Genomic DNA, 20148 nt, shown 5'->3' on the forward strand with positions numbered 1-20148 from the left:
GCTGTGGTGAATGTTGAGTGAGGGTCTGACTGCGTTGCCTGAAGGTTCACTCAACTTGCTTTTCTACAGGAGAGACTGGCTGGGGACAAGAATTAGGCAGCAGTACCCACCACTCCAACACCTGCATTTTTACACACTGAATAAGAGATCTGATTTATCTAATCCTGAAATCTGGAACTTTTGATTTTCCCCTTCTAGACATAGAATGAAAGTTGTAATAAGCTGATGAACCTTGTGTTTTCCAATATTAGATATTCTATTGCGTATTCTGTTACTTACAACCAAAAACTTCAACAACAAAAGCAGCTGGCTGAACATTCAGTCTAGAAATAACTGAGTCCTGTTCTCAAATACCTTGAAATGCAACTGCTATAACACAATTACATTCTCAGATGCAGGGCAGGTAAAGATGTAATAAGCTCTTGGAAACTGGGCAGAATGTATGTGCACATTCCAGGAGAAAGATGTCATGGCTGTTTAGGGCTTTCTCCTTGTCTATTTCTTTCTTTCCCACAGGGTTAGAGAAGATGGACTTCAAATATACATGTAGAATTCTGCTTTTGTCCATGTCAGTCTCCTTTTCTCCCCATTCTCTTCTGCTTTTTTTTTTTTTTTTTTTTTTTTTTTAATCTGGTGGGTGACAACCCATTCTGTTGAAGAGCAAGGACAAAAGTTCGTGTCTATCAGTGCAAGTCCATCTGTCATACATAGGAAAGGGTCAGTGGGAGTCAAACAGGACTGAACAGGACTTTATCTTTTAGATAGAGCTGTCAAAAAAGCACCCCTAGGGATTTTATTTTAAAGGGCAGGTTTTTAAAGTCAGTGGAAGAATTTAGGGCAGTATGTCAGCTGATGAAATACTGTACATAATTTGTAAGGTCTAAACTGAGTCATGAACTAAAAAGTTATGAACAGTGTACAAGTTGATTATATGAAAATTTTGCTTCTTTTTAGACTCAAGCAATCAGGAACTATGTAGATTACCAAAAAAACCCCTAAATTCAGTCATAATAGATAACTCAGTCATTCCTCATTTCTTTTTCATTTGTTTTAGTTTTGCTATGGCATTGTTAGAGAGATTTGTAAATCCCCTGTATTTGCTTTTTCCAGATTTTCTTCTCAGTGACATGGCATGATGTGAAGATTTATGCTGTGCAAATGAAGAATGTTTAAAGCTAATGATCTATCATCTTCCTTTGAGCAGGCTTTGCAAACATAATTTGTCATTAAAGGAAAAGCTTTTAAGTTTATTTTGTTTTCAATGTGCTTGAATTTTTCTCAGGTGACAGAAGAGCCACTTGATGAAGTAGAGGAAGACTCTAATCTCTGGAACTCCTTTGCTGAAGAGGAAGAGGAGGAGGGCATGGTGTTTTTTGTTTTAGAAGAAAGTACTGGCTACATGGCACCTGCCCTCAGAGCACTGGCAGTTATTCATACTGTTATCTCCTTTGTCTGTGTCATTGGATACTACTGCTTAAAGGCAAGTTCTTAATCTTACTGTTTGTTAAACATTGGCTATGCCCCAAGGTGGTGCTAATACTGGAACAGCTATTTGTACCTAGCTGTTTACAAATTCTCATTGCTCAGTAAGTAGATGTTTTCCTCTTGTATTCTGACCAGCAGAAATGGAGTTAATTTTCTTTCTAGCAGTGTGTGTGTGTTTTGGATTTGTGGTTAAAACAGTGCAGGTAACACAGCCACATTTGGTTATTGCTGGACAATGTTTGCACAGTGTGAGGGATCTGTCTTTGCTTTACCCACTCTGTGCATCCCTCAGCAGGTATGTTGGGAGGGGTCATAGCCAGGACAGCTGAGCCAGCCAACCACAGGGATATTCCATGGCATGTAACAACATCACGTTCAGCAATAAAAAGCTGTGTGTGGGGGAGGGTTGGGGCTTGACTGCCAAGGTGGCCATTGCTCAGAGGCTGCCTGGGCATTGATCTGCCTAGTGTGATGTTTGGTCTCACATTTTTCTGTTATAAAGAACCAAAAATACATAAACCATGACAAAGATGGCCACTGTCACTTCCACAGGTCCCTCTGGTTGTATTCAAAAGAGAAAAGGAGGTAGCTAGAAAGCTGGAATTTGATGGACTATACATAACTGAACAACCAACTGAGGATGATATTAAAGGACAATGGGATCGCCTTGTTATAAATACTCCGTAAGTAAAATTAAATTACTCTATGTAAACTACTTATAATATTGCAGCTCATTAAGCCACTGATCTAGAACCTTTCCTGTCCACCTGTCACTTAGTTAATCTAAAAGAAAGGCCTTTAGCACCTTATATTAGATGCTACAGTAGTAGATTCTAACGTGCAATCCTGTATTATCTGTTTATTTAATAAATACTATGATGACACACACATTCCACTCTTTTTCATTTTCTAGGGTTTGCAAGGATTAGGTATTTTACTTCATGGTGTCTCTCCAAGACATTTTGCATATTAGTCTCAATTGAGAAAGTTTTAGAAAGATAACTTTCATCCTTTCCAGTGACTATTTCACTTGTACAGTAATATACTCCTCCCTTTCTTTCCCATTCCTTGTTAAAGAAATGTGTATGTGACAAGAGGAGTAAATCTAGCGAAAAATAGCATTCCTAGAATTTGAGTAGGTCTCATAGGAATTTTTGTCAAGTTGTAGGCATTAACAAATATTGTAGTAGTCATATAGCGATTCTAAGAGTCTCCGTAAGCTGCAGCAGTTTTGAGGAGTGGCACAGACAAACACAGCAAGTCAGCTCTCTTCCCGCAGAAAGAATGCCTTGACTATAGGCTGCTTTTCAGAATTTACTGGTAGGTTTCGGTTACCTATTAGGAACAAGTTCTTTACTGTAACAGTGGTGAGGCACTTAAACAGGTTGCCCTGTTGTTCTGTTGCCACAGCAGCTGTGGATGCCCCAGCCCCAGGATTGTTCAAGGTCAGGCTGGATGGGGCTTGGACCAACCTGGTCTAGTGGAAGCTGGCCCTGCCCATGGCAGGGAGTTGGAACTAGATCATCTTTAATGTCCCTTCCATCTATGCTTCCATGATTAGAATTTCTAAAATACTGGTAATTCTTGAATGCTTTGTTTTCCTACACCTTAGTTTAAAGAATTTTTTAAAATTTCATTCAGCAGTATGGACTAACACATATTATTAAAGTTACAACAGAAACTAATTGGGAAACAGGAGAGCTTGCTTATTTTCCGACCAGTTTCTTTCACTATTGATAGCAACCCATCTAGATACCCAGTAAGTTTATCTTCAGCAAACAGAAGAATGAATTAATGAAATATATTGTCAATTTATGCCTAATGACACACTATACAGTCTGTTCAGCATGTTGCACTGTCTACTGAAGTTAAACAAAAGATTAAGCCTAATTTAAGCAGGCTAATCCTTCCCTCTAATGTTAACTGAGTCTCGAGGTTTACTGCAAGTACTGTACAATCAGAATAAGCACTGCTGGAGGGTACCCAGTGTTCTATATAAAGTGAAATGTGCTTTCTATAATGGGAAAAAGTAATTAAAAGTGCAGAAGATGTACCCTGACAAATTATTGGAGTTTTTTGTAAAAGAGATAGACACAAGCTGGCTACACTATGACATATTTTGCTTAAAAGCCTGAGAAATGAAACAAAAAAATAATACAGAGTATTGGACTAGAATATACCATCTATTTGAGTCACTAGAAGCATTTCCCTTTATCTGGATTAAATTAATTCAGAATTCCAATTCAGAAAGGTAAAAGTTGGAGCATAGTCATTGGGAAGTTTGCCTCGCATCCCAGCAGAACATTGTTGTGCAATCTCATTTTTCTTGTGCCAGCATTTGCTTTATTTTACCAATACTATCCTTTAGTTAAAGTAGATATTTTTCTCTTTTACATTCCTGCATATTTTCTCAACTCAGTGAGAAAAAATCCAGGAGATAAGGAGAAAAAAAAAATCTTAAATTTTTTAGTGTTTCCTGCTAACTGGCATTCCTCAAAACGGGCACAATAGACAGTAAGATCATTAGAATGAGCAGTTCTGGGATACTGCCATAAATATATATTTGCTATATATCGGCAAATGATCTTCTTGAATTTTCTTGGCTAGTTAAATATTTTTAATGTTTTCTGTTGGCGAACAGTCGACTGGTTCTCAACTGTTCAGTATCTGTTTGAAATGTAATCCAATGAACTTAAAAGGTATTTATGCTTTAACATTCCCTTATTTTTCTCTGAAAATCATTGTCTGGTTTGATTTTTATGGCTAGGGGTGATAATTTATTTAGTAGATGAATGACATTACAGTGACTAACCTGTAACTATGGAATTGTTAAGCTTATCAGGTGATAGTATTTAGCCTGCTGACCAGTCATATTTGTGAATGGGAAAAACAAAGGGGGTTTGGAGAGGGAAGATTTTATTGCAGCAAATTATGATTAATAACCGTTGTTGTCCCCATGAAAAGAAATCATTCTCCTAATTTGAAGTGAGTGAAAAATATTTGCAATAATCAGGAACATGGTATTTTCTCTTTTTTTCATTGTTTTTTTTCCTTTCCCCTAACAAGTTAAATAACTTGAAATATCTTTGCCTTATCTGTGTAGGTCCTTCCCTAACAATTACTGGGACAAATTTGTGAAACGGAAGGTAGGTTTTTTATATTTCTATTATGTTTTTCAGAGCAATAATCTACTATTTGGTTAATTTGGATATCCATACGCTCCTGTACACAAAAATACAGAAATAACAGAGAACTGGAATCTGTTTTATGGAAGTCATTGTTGTGTGAAATGTCTCGATGAACAGGCAGCTGCAGTGTAGGTGGGAGGAGGGAGGAAGACAGAAGGCTGTGGTTTCCTTCCTAGACTCAGACATTTGAAATAACTTCATGCTGTCAATCAGCCAGCAGGTCTAATTTGCAATCATTGTCATCTTTAGGATACAAAGCCCCCTCATTGCCCTAAAAAAAGAAAAACATGCCAGCTTAAATGACAGAAAATTATACATAAGCTTTCAGATAATAGCCTTTAATGCTTCTATTTTTCTTTTTATGCTCCCCTAGTTTCCTGGGAGTTCTTACTGTTCTAGTTAATTGTGAAGGACTTCTTTTTTAATTCCTGACAACTACTGGTCTAAAGTAGGTGAATGTCAATAAGGAGTGAGCAAAAGCTTCCCTTTCTGTGAGCAAAAGCTTCCCTTTTTTCCTTTCTAGGTTATTAACAAGTATGGAGACTTATACGGAGCAGAGCGCATTGCAGAACTTCTGGGTTTGGACAAAAGTGCCCTTGATTTTAGTCCAGTGGAAGAGAGCGAACCAGAAGAGGCATCTCTTGTGTCATGGTACAATTTCTCAGCTTCACAGACAAATTATGCATTGGAATGCTTTCATCATCAAAGATAAAAAAACCGAAACTGTTGTGATATTTTCCTCAATGTGGAAAATTCAAATGGATGAGTCTTCCTAGTGTGGAAGTAAAATAAAATAGCTTTTTGTTTGTTCTAAAACATAATTATGTTATAAAAGTAAGAAAAAAAAATCAGGAAATTTATGCTGACTGATATAGTTGGCCACTCTTTAATTTTAAACAATAATTAATGCACCATTTATAAGGTTTTACAACAAAGTATATAAACCAATGGATCGAAAAAAGTATTGATAATACCTAGATAACAAGTGTCTAGTACAGATTCAGAGATGTTTTCCTGACTTAGTCAAGATGAGAGCTTGAATATGTCCTGGTCCCAGGTGATTTATGCTCCTACAAGAGTTGGTTTTCTCAATGTGTAAGATGCACAAGAAAGATTTCCCTTTCCATGCTCTCCAATGGCTGATAAAATATCTAGAATATTGAAGATGGCATTACCTTTTCTCTTGGTTATTCTGGCAATATTTTACACTAGACAGAACACTAACCTCTTAAATTTAAGCAATCTGTGTTCCACATTTCACTACTTTTGGCATAGATCATAATTTTTTAAGTCAGGAATATGGAAGTATCATTCTTCCTGAAATTCTTACAGCAGTTTTGTTGGTTTAGAAACTCTTTGTGGTGCTCAGAATTAATGAATACTCTCTGAAAAATGAAGTACCTGGATCAGTCAAAAAATGAACAATTAATCTACATCACCACCTTCAGCAAAAAAAATGTGAAGTGCCACAACTAGTTTGCTGCTTATAAATACAGAATTCAATACTTATTTTTGACATTTATGCATTTCAAATTTTTTTTATTTCTTAGGCTAAGCTCCATTGATACAAAGTACCACATTTGGAAGCTTGGAGTGGTTTTCACTGATAATGTGAGTATGTTAGCCTAGATGAATATGCTTTGATTTACTCTAAACATGTATGTCCTTCACCATCTGTTTTTATTTTCAACAAACATACACAAATAATATTGCATTACAGAGCCATTTTAAAATATTTTTTTCTGTCTTGTGATTAGACTAAAGGGTGTTTTAATCAGAATTATATACTGCACAGTATAGATTGTTGTAACTGCTAGTATCATTAATTATTTATTAAATTAATGGTTTAAAAGGGAGTTCAATAATTATTGTTATGTTACTTGCCCATATCAGTGACAGTAGGCAAACTTCTTTGGCTTAGCCTCAAGGAGTAACCCTGGGGAGCGTTCCCATTCAAGTAAAGATTCTGCACACACATTGTAAAGATTCTAGTAACACACATTGTTAGTTACTAGTACTAGCAATTATTGGTTGCTCTATCAGGAAACACCTGCCTTCCACATCCCTGCCAGTGCCAGTAACTGTCAGGATACACAGGTTTTTCGCATCCTTGTGATGTCTATTTTTGGGGCTGTTGAGTGAGGCTGGTCTCAGCATTTTTCAACAGCAAAAGCAGTGTGACATCCCCCTCCATCACTCGTAGTTTTCAAAAGTTGGGTGAAGTTTGAGGTGTTTAATCCCTACGTAGGTAAAGTGTCCTACTGCAACAACTTGAGTGACTTAAAAATGCAGCGTTCTGCATCCAATAATGCACATCAGCACCTATTAACCCTCTGCCATTTTTCACTTTCTCTGCAGTCATTTTTATACTTAGCTTGGTACACAACTATGTCTATCCTTGGGCACTACAACAACTTCTTCTTTGCTGCTCATCTGCTGGATATTGCTATGGGTTTTAAGACATTGCGAACTATTCTGTCTTCAGTCACTCACAATGGCAAACAGGTTAGTGCTACATGCAAAGGTTTGAAAAAATACACTTTTTAAAAGTACTGGAAATAACTTGTACTGGAAATATCAGAATGCAATTCATTTTTATGATTATAGGATTGATCATATCTTCTGCAGCACACTGAATACATGTTAAATCCTATGAAATTATAACAATCTATACCCACCAACTGATGACAGATAAAGAAGTGTTGTACACAATATTTTAGAAAAACACATAATTTTAGAAAAATATAAGAATATGAACCAGCTCATTCTATATTCTCAGTGATGAGCTGATTGGTGATAATATATTAAGAATACACAATCCCTCCTTAGCTACAGCAGTAAAAATGATCTGGGCACTGAGATTTTAATACCTGGCTAATAAGAATGTGCTTAAATGTGTGGGCATTCTGCACTGTGGAATATGCTTCTATGGCCCTTTGTCATGCAAAAATCAAGTTAATAAAATGTAGTTCTAAAACTAATTGTTAAAATTTCTGCAGGGAATCATGCTCTGATCTCCAAAGAATCCATGTTCCTAGCAAGCATAACAACAAAAAGCAGGCTTTATAGTTACTTTCAAACTCACATTTAAGAAATCTAGATTCCCCGAAATATAATTTCAAACCTACACATTCCATTCCTTCTTAAATGCAGTAACATATATTCTAAGCCCACACCTATGCCCTGCTAGATTTGTCAAAACATTTTATACCACATGATGTTTTGGAAGAGGCATAAAAATATACCCACACAAGGTGATGATGTGTTATCATCACACAAACAAATAAAATCTCTGGTTTTATACTATTTATTTTACTTCAGGATGACCAATTTCATATTAGTTTTAATGATTGTAATGACTTATATATCTTCCTTATGAATTTTTGAAAAATGTCATAGTCAAAACTGAGCATAGTTGATGCAACTGTTTTAACTCAAGACCATAGCTTTTACATTCTTAACAAGCAATGAGTAATTTTTCTACTCTTGTTGCTTTTCTGGCAAGTAAATATGAACACTGAAAGACAGCTGTAGATTTCTGCATTGAAATGCTCACTTTGGAAGCACGCTGACAGATCTGCAGATAGTGATAATTGATCAGCTTGTCCTTCAATACTCTTATGTTTCTTTTAAAAGAGTAAATATTGGTTGCTGCATTTTTTAAAATATGTAGCTTTGAGTAAACTCCTCTCCAGAGCTGCATCTTCTAACACCAACTTCAAAAGACAATGTAATCTAGTATCATTAACTGCTAAACTTTTTCACCTAATGATTTTATTTCCTTACAGGCAGGACCTGGAAATTACTTACTCCTATCTAAAAATTTTACTCTCCATTTTAGCAATGGCTTTGCTAAATAGCTTTGTAAGAGCAAATAGACTATGATAAGTCTTTATTTTTATTATTTAATTTTTATTGTTTATCCAGTGTTTCCAGTTATATTGTTTCAAGTTATTATAATTAAACTTTTAAACTAAAGAGTGTAAAAAATTGCTTTAGTGATACACACGTAACTACTGTCTTTAGTTTCCTCTTTGGGAAAGGTACAATATGACTCATTTTCAATATTTAAGGCAATGCACCAATCAGGCATGTCTCTTCTGACAAAATGATATTGAAACCTATTTTCATGTCATGTCTCCACACACAGCTTGTGCTTACTGTGGGACTCCTGGCTGTAGTAGTGTATCTTTACACTGTGGTGGCTTTCAACTTCTTCCGCAAATTCTACAACAAGAGTGAAGACGAAGATGAACCAGACATGAAGTGTGATGACATGATGACGGTAACTAAATCATCACCTGTGTGCCTCAAATACGATCCTGAATTTTCAAATGGATATTTTAGACAGAATGTATCTGTAATGTATATGTAATGTATGTATATGTATATGTAATATACATATACATATAATGTATATAATGTAATATAATGTATATGTAATGAATGTATATGTAAGGAGGGATGTGTTTGTTGTTAAATCTGTTGGGTTCTTCTTCTTGATACATGTCATTTTGGAAATACACGTAGTCTTGAAATTCCCTCAGCATTCTCCAGTGGTCTAAACTCAATGACAAATAGATGACACACAGGAAGGTATTCTGAATTTTTCTCCTAAATACTGTGGTTTATGATGTGCCATAATGCTTTTACAGCTAAGGATGGCAAACTCTCAAAGTAAAAAAGGAATTTCTGGGCAAACTAGGCAGAATTTCAAAAAGCAGCTGTGTTGTCACAACAAAGAAACTCCATTTGTTCCCAATGTTTGCAAGTACGCAAGCTCTTTCTGTCCTTATTTAGATTATGTGAAGTATGTGATGTTATTAGCACTAGTTATAAAAGCCTACTCCAAAATTACAGTTAGTAATTTAGTAATGAAAAAAGAAGTCAAAGGTTAGAATGCAGAAATTACAACTTATTATGGGTGATAATCTTAGGATACCAATTTACAATCTGATTTCTACTCATCACCACTGAATGTTATTTCTGTCAAAATAGCACATACTCTACAGATATACATTAATATACAAAGAGGATTTGATTTTCTTACTGTATACAGAAAACATAAATTCAGGTATTAAAAATGCAATATTCTGAGTTTGGGGCCAGCCAATATCTCCCAAGAAAAAGAAACTCTCTGCTCTGCATTTTACACCAGAGATAGAATAAAATACCTCAGAACAGAAGTGTATCATTGACTCATTGACTTCACAGAATGAATTCCTCCCTATTCTTGAACTTTCTTTTAAACACTCAGTGCAGGTTAGACATGCAAATTACAGAATTTATGAAACCTGCCCAAGCTTTGTAAGCTGAATACTATGGTTTGGTCATAAAATAGGTGTAGGAATAATTAGAATAATGAAACTATGCTACATTTTAAAACACTTTATTAAGTGAGGTAAATAAATTCTAAGCTACATTTTTAAGTACTATTAAACTAGTACTATCTAGTCTTATGCCTTATGTTATCAGTAAAATTGCATTATAAAAATGGATGCATAGTTCTGTTTAGTGTTTGCTAATGCCAGGTTTTATACTCATTATTTAACACCGTGATGTCTAATGTGACTCCAGAAAACTGACTATGGTTAGAGACTGATATTGGTTTTAAGCCACACTGTGTGGCTGAAGGTGGTTTACAAGATTCTGTAGCCAATCATACAGGAACATCAGTAGTTTATCACTCTGGCAGAAGATTCCATTCCAAAATACTTACAGAGCTTAAGCATACAGATTATTAAAGATTTTTCCATTAAGATTTGTATCTTCGAAAATATGACAATCTTTCGTAAAGTGATTTCTTCTGCATTGAACTGAACACTGGTCATTTCACAGATCACAACTAATTTACAATATAATAAATAAAATATCTAGTATTGCAAAATTAATTTATCTAGTAACCACCTACAAACAGGTAGATCTACTTGTGAAAATCCCAATATTTATTTTATGGCAATATTTTCCACATTTCTAAACTTCACTGCAAGACTTTAAAAGATAGAATATAGTTGGATACAGTAACAAATACAAGAAAAATACTTCCAAAATAGTCTCAGTCTGAAAGTAAGACCCAGTGAGTGAGGATCAGGTAACACTCAGCTGATGCTGACTCCCTCTCTTAGTAAGTGTACCTGAAGGTGGAATCACATTAGTTAAGACAGTAACAGATTTTTGGTGCAGTGTGTTTGATACATGAGGAATGATATTATGTGTTCTTGTTACTATAAATTGTCAAGAGAATTAGCAGAGCAGAAAAAAAAAAAACAACCCTAAAAGAATAGTTCATGGTAAATATATCTACAGTATTCCTCTCTCTGTTTTAGTGTTACCTGTTCCACATGTATGTGGGTGTAAGAGCTGGTGGTGGCATTGGAGATGAAATTGAGGATCCTGCTGGAGACCCTTATGAAATGTACCGAATTGTCTTTGACATCACATTTTTCTTCTTTGTCATTGTTATCCTACTGGCCATTATTCAAGGTACCATCACTTACCTTAATAGACTTGTTCAAAATTAGTTCACCATTGAAAACCATATTTATGTTTTAGGTAAATTTAGCAGTATTGCTGTAAATTATTATTTCTGAGTTTATATAATCATTAATTCTGAAAGTAATAATTTTATATTAATTCATACATAATATGCCTTTTCCCAAGTACTACACAAAGTCAAAGCACAATGAATGTAACTTACAGGGGTTGCAGTATATATGAACACTTTTATAACTATCCAGCAATGATGAACCTTGTGCAGGATCACTGTTCTCCTATATTAAGCATTTAATCTTGGGAGAGCCTTGCCAAAGACACCCTTCCCATTTGTAGCCTGGAATCACCACAGCTGACTGGGGAATGGAGACTTTCCAGTTGGAAAGGGTAAATGACATGGAGAAAGGCATGGCCACATAGCCATTTCCTCCTTTCTTTAGAGGTTGATTTGCAGTTTTAATTGGTTTGCAGTTGTGGTTTACAGCAAACAAGACCCCTCTTTATGATGGGCAGCATTCAACACTCACTGCATAAACTCTTCTAAGGCTGTTAGGAAAAAAACACACTGTTTTATGGCAACCTGGTGGCAAAGAAAAAAATGTAGCACATCTATACTGAGGAAAAGTTACACATGTAATAGTCTCCAAAATGATCCAATTCTTTTCTTAAAACATTGAAAGTGGAGGAGTAATCCTTCAAATGTGAAGCAGACTCACTTAACTGTCCAAGGTGGGCTGTGGGAGCAGAACTGTCTATGTTGAAAAAATACTTGGGATATAAGAGTTTAAAGAGGAGAGTGAAAATTAATTTCATTCATGGGAACAAAAGAGATGAGTTTGTGTAAGGTTAAATGGACTATAATAAAGCACAAAAAAGTCTTTCCACTCTCAAGATTGTGCCTGTATGTATAAGTACACTAAATTCTAGACACTGGAGGACTGACATTACTTGCAATATGAATATTGCTAAGTACTCAAGTGTTGCTACTTTTCTATTTGAAATAGGTCTGATTATTGATGCTTTTGGTGAATTAAGAGACCAGCAAGAACAAGTGAGGGAAGACATGGAGGTAGGAAGCATGTTACATTTGTCATTGCTCTAGCTCACCTAGATTGTCACTAATTAGTGTTTTTGAGTTAAAATTCATCTGTAACCACAACTTCTGCTTTCAGACCAAATGCTTTATTTGTGGAATTGGCAATGACTACTTTGACACAACCCCACATGGCTTTGAAACACATACTTTGCAAGAACATAACTTGGCAAACTATCTGTAAGTACATTTTACAATTGGAATTACAATAAAGAGATATTTCAGATGTAGTGTCATTTAGGTGCACACATTGCTGAAAATCCCAAGCCAGAATTCTACAAAACTGAGGAATATTTCCTCTCCTTTAGGGTATTTCCTTTCCCCTCCTCTATTCCATACTAATGGTTACCTTTAAAGTGCTTACCTTGCACATGAGGTACCTTAGTAGTATGTTGCTTTAGTGTGGAATTTTAGTTGTGACTTCTGATGGCTTGGTAATGCTGATGAGACCATAGAAAATTGGCTTCAATTTGATAAAAAAGAAAACCCAAACCAAAACAAAGCAAATAAAGGCACTTCTAGAAAGTTCTTTAAAGATAAGCTCCAAAAAATAATTAACTCCATTCCTATAGTTCTTTAGTGACAGTGGAGCGTTTTGAAACCTTGAAGCACTCAGGAGCTGTACATGCTTAGACTATACCAAACTCCCAAGAGAGTGCTCTTCCACTTTCATTAGTAAATATAGAGCAGACCTAAGAGGATATTAAAAAAATTATTCTTGTTGCATTAGTTACTCACAACAAAGATAATTAATTATACAAGCATTGCACGAGCAGAATGAAAGGAGAAGCCGGTGAAATCTTATAGCAATCTGGCTTTGGAACAGTGCATCTGAACTTTAAATTATTAAAAAAAAAAATTGCTAAATGTGGTTCAAATTTCTACTAATATCTATAGTTTTAACAGTCTACAACATCCAAGCTTTTCTTACTATACCAAATTGCTTAGTTGTTACATGGGAACCTCTAATTCACCATAAATTAAAAATGGCCATTTTCTTCATAATAGAATATATAGTGAACAATCTTTTTACCCAGGTTACCCTTTAATGAGGAACTGTTAAAATCAGTGTACTTTACTTCCTTCACAATGAAAGCACATAACCTCATTCCAAATTCACTGCACTGAAACTGACCAACCATGAGTAGTATTACCTCTAAACAGACCACAGTTGGTTCTTTACAGTCTTCCTAATTAGTTGAAGCTCTCAATATTTGACTGAGCTCAGGGGTTGGGGAAGGATAGGCTCAGCCTATGAGCTGTACAGCAGCAGTGCTCAGAACTGGTGCAGCTCAGTATTTGCCACACTTCTCATGCAGTAGCCATAGTAACCTCTTCCAAGGTGACATGTTGGATCATATGTGCTCAGAATTTGGCATATGCCTAATTCAGGTATTGATCCTCACACTGAAACGAAGGAAATGCTAAACTGCATTTTTCTACTTCTATAGATTTTTTACCTCTTAGCACTTTCACAGGAGACATGCTTCAGGACAGAATTTTCTCCCTTAAATTAAGCACTTTAGATGCCTAGCAGCGTCATTGTTTTGATGGTTGGCATAATCTTCCTCACATAACACAGACTAGAAAAGGTCAGGCAGAGATACAATGTTCCCTGCATTAATACCTACTTCATGTGCTTGTTTCAGGTTCTTCTTAATGTATCTAATAAACAAGGATGAAACTGAGCATACTGGCCAGGTGAGTAGAAAATAAAATTTAAGAAAAACCATTAAGCTTATCTTTCAACAATTTAATCTTTTTAAGCCTTGTAGCTGTGTACCAGCAGGTGGAACTGATGTACCACTGAGAAGTGTGGATGATGCCACTCTCCCCAAGAGGCTACTGCCAGCAAAAGGAAAGGTTAAAACAAAAGGGAGGGGGAGAATGCTGCACTGTGCTATTTCACCCAGCAGTGAACTCTGTCAGAAGTCAGTTAGTAGTAATCTTACTGTCATCCTATCTCTGAAAAGAAAATCTCAAATGCACCAGGTGTAGTTTATTCCCAAAAGAATTAAGTAGATAAGCTACTATATTGATAGTCAAAATCTATATATGTGTAGATAGATAGGTATTTAGGTGACCATATATTTAGCATTGTTAGGCCCTAAAGGCAAATAAATAAGAAAATAACTAGAACTTAATTATAAGAAGCTCTTAGGCAAATGCTACAGAAGTACCTTTGTTTTCCATTCAAAGCAAAACGCATTTGCTTATATACAAATTTGTCAACAGATTTACTCTGATATATATAGATTCATTAATTTATACTTGGATATTTTACTAATAGACTGTAAATTTCAATAGTACTGAATTAAGATAAGTATAAAACTTTTATAAACATTATTGAGTTACAATCTTTTGAGTTCCAGTGTCTTTACAATTCTACTCCATTGTAGCAGGCACAGTATGTGGTTATTGTTAGAAGTTTATCTACAGCACTGACTGCACAGTGACTGGTAAAATAAATACTCTTTCTCATTTTCAGGAATCATTTGTGTGGAAGATGTACCAAGAAAGATGTTGGGATTTTTTCCCGGCAGGTGACTGCTTCCGAAAACAGTATGAGGATCAACTTGGCTAATATCACAAAAGAAATGATTTATTCATGAACTGCTAAGATCCAGTATACAAAAAAAAAAAAAATTCTGTTCTTTTCACGGCATAATTTCACAGCTTGTATTTGCTTTAAATGTCTTCAAAGTTCAAGACACACATAAAATTTGACACTATTTCAGAGGCTTTTTGTACCTACCACATGTGAAACAGGTCTTTTGTTGGAATTTTAATTAGCAAAAACTATGCCAGATTAATTTAAGCCTTCCAGTTCAAACATGGCCTAAAATTATAACAACTTTTCAACCACATCATTAACGTGGTGTTTGGCAGTACAGTTGAAAGGGCTAAAAGGCATCTTAATTGCACATCTGACATTGAAGAACTTGAACATCAGTGACCGTACCTCAGAAAAAAATAGTTCAACTAAATGCTGTCCAGTTTTTCCCCACAGTATTTGCTAGTGAATGTATTAAGATACAGTTTGAAAAGCTTTAAGCAGTTAAAAAGAAATCATTTTCAAACACTTGTCAACCTTGAAACATTAAAGTGCCTTAAAACCTCTGTAGACATAGCTATGCAAACTTTTTGTTAGTGTTCTAGATGAACAGACCCATTAACTGTATTGCTTTTCTGTCTTTCTGTATCAAATTGCACTTAAAGTTTGTTTATATACTACCTTCAATAACAGCTTATTAGAGACTGCTGTTAAAAGACATACACTGTATCAAAATGAACACAATTTAAATCTTAGGCCAAAATAAAACAATGCTCTATGGTCACCTGCAAGTAGAAGTTGCTAGGATTATGCTTTTTTTTTTCTTCTAATGAAAAGTGCCCATTGCAATAAAGTATTATAAACCAAATATAACTGTTGCTGTCATCTTTCCCATTTTTCTACAATACTCTTTTGTGACAATGGTAACTAAAAACACATATATTCATTGTTCATCCGTAGCTTTATTTTAAGGACTACATAGAGCAAGTACAAGCTGAAATAACTTCTCTTTCTGCACTGTAGCCTGCTTGTTTAACAAAGAAAACTCTAACTTCATCACAAATTTTAGACCTCTCTAATAATATCATTAGTCTTCAACAATTTTCAATCTTTTCTAAATTCATTTTGGTTGCACAAAATTTTAAGCGCCAGCAAAGAAAAACAGGCATTTGGCAGACAGAGAAAGGAAATAACAAGGAGATAAAGAAAGATTCAAGTTTCTACATAATGTTTGCTATATTCAATTATTCATATGTGGAAATTTGAGCTTCAGGCGATCATGCTGTCCAGCCAGTCTTCAAGCTCTTCTTCAGTAACATCTTTAGATGTACCTTGCTGCTGCTGTGATGGTGTGCTCTTCTCTTCGGGCATATCTACTTTTAAAGGCTCTAGAGAAGCGAAAACAAGAACACAATATCTGGAAACAAATCCGTATTACCTCTGTCCTGCATTGTTATGCTTTTAAAGCACAACTGACTGTATTTAAACACAATCTCTCCTTCTTGAAGAACAGCAAGTCATATTCCAAAAATAGTTTCCATGCTAAACTTCATTTTGTAAAATCAATGCTAGTAAAGTTTGAAATTGGCATTTAGGAGAAGCCATCAGAAATAGCTGTCAATTCCCCTGTACACTATTAGCACAGTGAACTAAAGGTTGATGAAGTTACACAAAAAATTTTTCTCCCCTGCAATAAAATTCCCTAGAAGTACACATTTAAAAAAAAAATTAAGTTTTTGCTAAATCATAAGCCCAATGCTATTTTGCAGAGGAATTTCACTTTATATTTAAAGTGAACTGACAATGGTGAAACTTCAGGTTAGTGAGGACCTAAAACTGAAAATTAACAAATGGGCCAGGACACAGCCCCAGATAAATGAAATGCAGTGTGACAGATTATGATAGCAGTACTGTTGATTGGCTAATCAAAAATTCAAAAACATCAAAATGGAGAGCAGTGGAAATTAAATAAGGTCATGCTGGGGAGAAAACTTACCATTTTCTTTACAATCCATTTTCAAATCTTTCTCAGTTGATATGCTGCAGGATAATGTACCTGACGTAGGTCTATTTTCTGTATTAATGGGAGCCTCTAGATTCAGGAGAAGATCTAGTTCTTCATCCAAATGGTCAGTGTCTTGATTTGATAGTGGATGGACTTTTTGAAATGATTCTCCTGCATTTGACCTAGAGCCATTTTTACTCCCAGGTTCTGAAGGAGCAACAGAATTACCAAGAGGATGGGAGACCAACACAGTTTCACTTTGAGCCAGAGACTGTCGGAACAGCTGCTCTCTCTTCTTCCCATCTTCAAAAATTTTAGATCTCATCTGTGGGATCTCTAGAGGTGTTGATGCCTATAAGCACAAGAAAGGACTTGAATCCTTATAATGATTATCTATTATTACTATTCTGTCTAATTTGGATTATAATTCATACTTGCTATATTTGATCACTTAAGAAGGTACAGGAAATGTGCACAGAATCGAATTCAGAAGTAGAAAACTAAACTAAAGTTATCTTGATACTTTTGCAAAAACAAATGCAAAATACAAACTCCTTTTATACCTTATTAGAGAAATGAGATTGTATGCTAACACTGGCACTGACAGAATCATAGAATGGTTTGGTTTGGAAGAGATCTTAAAGATTATCTGTTCTAAGCTGCCTGCCATAGGCAGGGAACTTTCCACTAATCCAGATTGCTCAAAGCCTCATCCAACCTGGCATTGTACACTTCCAGGGATAGGTAGTCCATAACTTTTCTAGGAAAGCTGTTTCAGTGCCTCACCACACTTACAGTCAAGAACTTCTTGAAATCTAATCTAAACCAACCCTCCTTCAGCTTAAAGCTATTTCCTTTGTCCTGTCTACACATGCCCATGTGAGAAGTCCCTCTCCAGCTCTGTTCTGTAGGTACTGGTAAGTTCTGGAAGATCTCTGGCACCTTCTGTTCTCCAGCATGAAGAGCCCCAACTCTCAGTCTGTCTTCATAGGAGAGGTGCTCCAGCTCTCTGATCAACCTGTCGCCTTCCTCTGCACTCACTCCAACAGCTCCATGTCTTTCTTGAGCTGGGGATCCCAGAGCTGGATGCAGCTCTCCAGATGGGATCTCGTAAGGGCAGAGCACCCAGCGAGAATCACCTCTCCCGACCTGATGGTCAGGTTCCCTTTGAAACATGGCACGCATTGCTGAGTCATGCTGAGCTTTTCATTCACACCCAAAGTCCTTCTCCTTAGGGCTAGTCTTAATCCTTCTGTAAGGGCCATACTTCTCCTTGCTTGGACAAATGGATCCTTTTAAGATTTTTTCTTTAATATTTAAATCTCACTGGCTCTTTTTCCCTTAGATTAGTATTTTCTTTTTCACAGTTTGAAGGAACACTTTAAAAATATTGTTGCAATCCTGCCACTGGAGAATAAATGATATTTTCTTCACCTGTACAGTTGACAGTTTTACCTATAAGGATTGATTCATGGAGAAAAGCACGCTTGTTGATATTAGCTATGTAGAAGATTAAATCACAATTAATATACTTAGCAGGAAGAATGTGAAAGCACTTACACTTCCAAACACTAAAACAAGTGCAATCATTCCAAGTCAAGCACTCTGATACCTGATTTCAAATCTAGTATGCTGCACATCCAGACATTTTGTTTAAGGCCAAATAGGCACACAAAATGTGTCAATAGAGGGGTATCCTGCATTACATGCCACTTGACACACACATCTAAATGAATGTATTTACTTATATAATACATTCTACTTCTGTCTGAAGACTAATCATTCTTGCACACATTATTTCTCCTAAAATATTTACATTTCCTTGTGAACTTTCACAGCATTACCTGCACAAGGTCAGCAGCTATATTCAGCCTCAGATGTAGAGGCAATTCTTGAAGGGCCTGGACCAAAGACTGGCAGTCAACAGAAAGTGCAGAGAACTGAAACACAATACAACATATAGAACACCTGTAAAAAAAACCACAACCGACCAAACACAAAAACATCCACCAACAAAAACCATCATAATTTCAATGTATTGCATTTCCCTGTCACATACATTCGAGAAATCTAATGAAATACACAAATTAATAGTTTAAAATACACTTTTACGAAGCAGCTTGGCTAAATAATAACATATAAACACCTAAAATGCATATAATCACTTATGGTTAAAAACAAGGTATAAATAGAATGTTCCTTAGACAATACCTTGAAATTCCAAAGTAGGAAATAGTTCAGGAAGTTGACAATGGCATAATAAGCTTTTCCAACTGAAACATCTTTTGAACTGTGAAGCTTTCATGCAGTGTGAATTGCTATTATTTAATGAGTTGCCACTATTTCCTAAGCAATCATCCCATGCAGCTCCTGTGTAGCTAAATTTAATGCCTCAACAGAGACCTTTTCATACTTCCCCACTTTTTCAAGTGTTTTGATACTTCCAAAAGCAACAAAGTATATAGTTACAAACACTTCTAAAATGACACTCCAGAAAGATATGCCACTGCTGTTAAATGAGAACTTATTACTGCGACAGGTATTTAAGTTGCCTTTTCTCTTGACCCTTTCTTAAAAAACAAAATTACACAAAATGGACCAGCAATATTTGTGGTTTCTACAGAACAGACCAGATTTCAGTAGTTTTAAAACAGATTTCAAGCTCAGAGTACACCATGGATAAACTGGCAAAGATAAATCTGATATCCATCAGTATTTTAAAATCTGACAACTAAATGCTTAAGTTCAGTCTAATGCTCTCAGTCTGTATTTTCATGGAAGTAGAAAAGTTGCTTCCAAATCTCACTTGAAGAGACACAAATTTGTCCCTCTCAATATGATGTAGACTGGCACAGACATTTAGAACAAATACTCATAAATCAGGAGAGTTTTGTGACATATCATAAGAGATTTGTTAAAGAAATTCATACTGTTTCCAAAAGCCAGTCAACACCTTTTAACAGGCTTTTAACACCTGCACATGAAGCAAGAATGAACATCAAAGACATAGTGTGTTCTGACAGTATATTTGCAAAATTAAAATAAATTTTTAAAAGAAGCAATGCCGTCGATTTAACAGTTTCTTGCATCCAAATTCAGGTTCTGGTATCCAACATATAAAAGGACTAAAAAAGTCCTATTTATCCAGAATAAAAGGACTAAAAAAATATCTGATGTAAGAATTTTTCTTCTGTACTGAGAACTTCATTTTACAATGGATTAGTGATCACCATAAAAGATGATTGACTGGTGAAAGTAACCTCACAAAGTCTTCAGCAAATAGTTCTTGTTGCCCAGCAATGAACTAGATGTTCAGAAAATACAGTTATTT

The 20148-nt window shown here is 35.5% G+C and overlaps 2 protein-coding genes across 10 annotated transcripts in view; one reads left to right on the forward strand and one right to left on the reverse strand.

Moving 5' to 3' along the window:
* The window catches only part of RYR3 (ryanodine receptor 3), a 198371-nt gene extending 183156 nt beyond the window's left edge, over positions 1 to 15215 (forward strand). For 8 of the 9 annotated variants that reach the window (XM_068193076.1, XM_068193075.1, XM_068193079.1 and 5 more), the window contains one exon: positions 1283 to 1492. In XM_068193076.1, coding sequence (XP_068049177.1) covers positions 1283 to 1492 — 210 coding nt within the window. Of the gene's footprint in view, positions 1 to 1282; positions 1493 to 2037; positions 2169 to 4588; positions 4632 to 5196; positions 5325 to 6223; positions 6285 to 7031; positions 7179 to 8823; positions 8959 to 10999; positions 11157 to 12169; positions 12235 to 12337; positions 12439 to 13907; positions 13960 to 14746 lie in introns of those variants that run through there. The other variant, XM_068193082.1, reaches the window with a different exon arrangement.
* Positions 15216 to 15754: 539 nt separating this feature from the next.
* The window catches only part of AVEN (apoptosis and caspase activation inhibitor), an 83450-nt gene continuing 79056 nt past the window's right edge, over positions 15755 to 20148 (reverse strand). Inside the window, exons 4-6 of the mRNA XM_068193084.1 lie at positions 18662 to 18757; positions 16809 to 17169; positions 15755 to 16200 (exon numbers count right to left, since the gene is read on the reverse strand). Coding sequence (XP_068049185.1) covers positions 16082 to 16200; positions 16809 to 17169; positions 18662 to 18757 — 576 coding nt within the window. The 3' untranslated portion in view covers positions 15755 to 16081. The remainder of the gene's footprint in view (positions 16201 to 16808; positions 17170 to 18661; positions 18758 to 20148) is intronic.

The sequence above is a fragment of the Anomalospiza imberbis genome, chromosome 6 (assembly GCF_031753505.1).
Source record: "Anomalospiza imberbis isolate Cuckoo-Finch-1a 21T00152 chromosome 6, ASM3175350v1, whole genome shotgun sequence".
NCBI lineage: Eukaryota > Metazoa > Chordata > Aves > Passeriformes > Viduidae > Anomalospiza > Anomalospiza imberbis.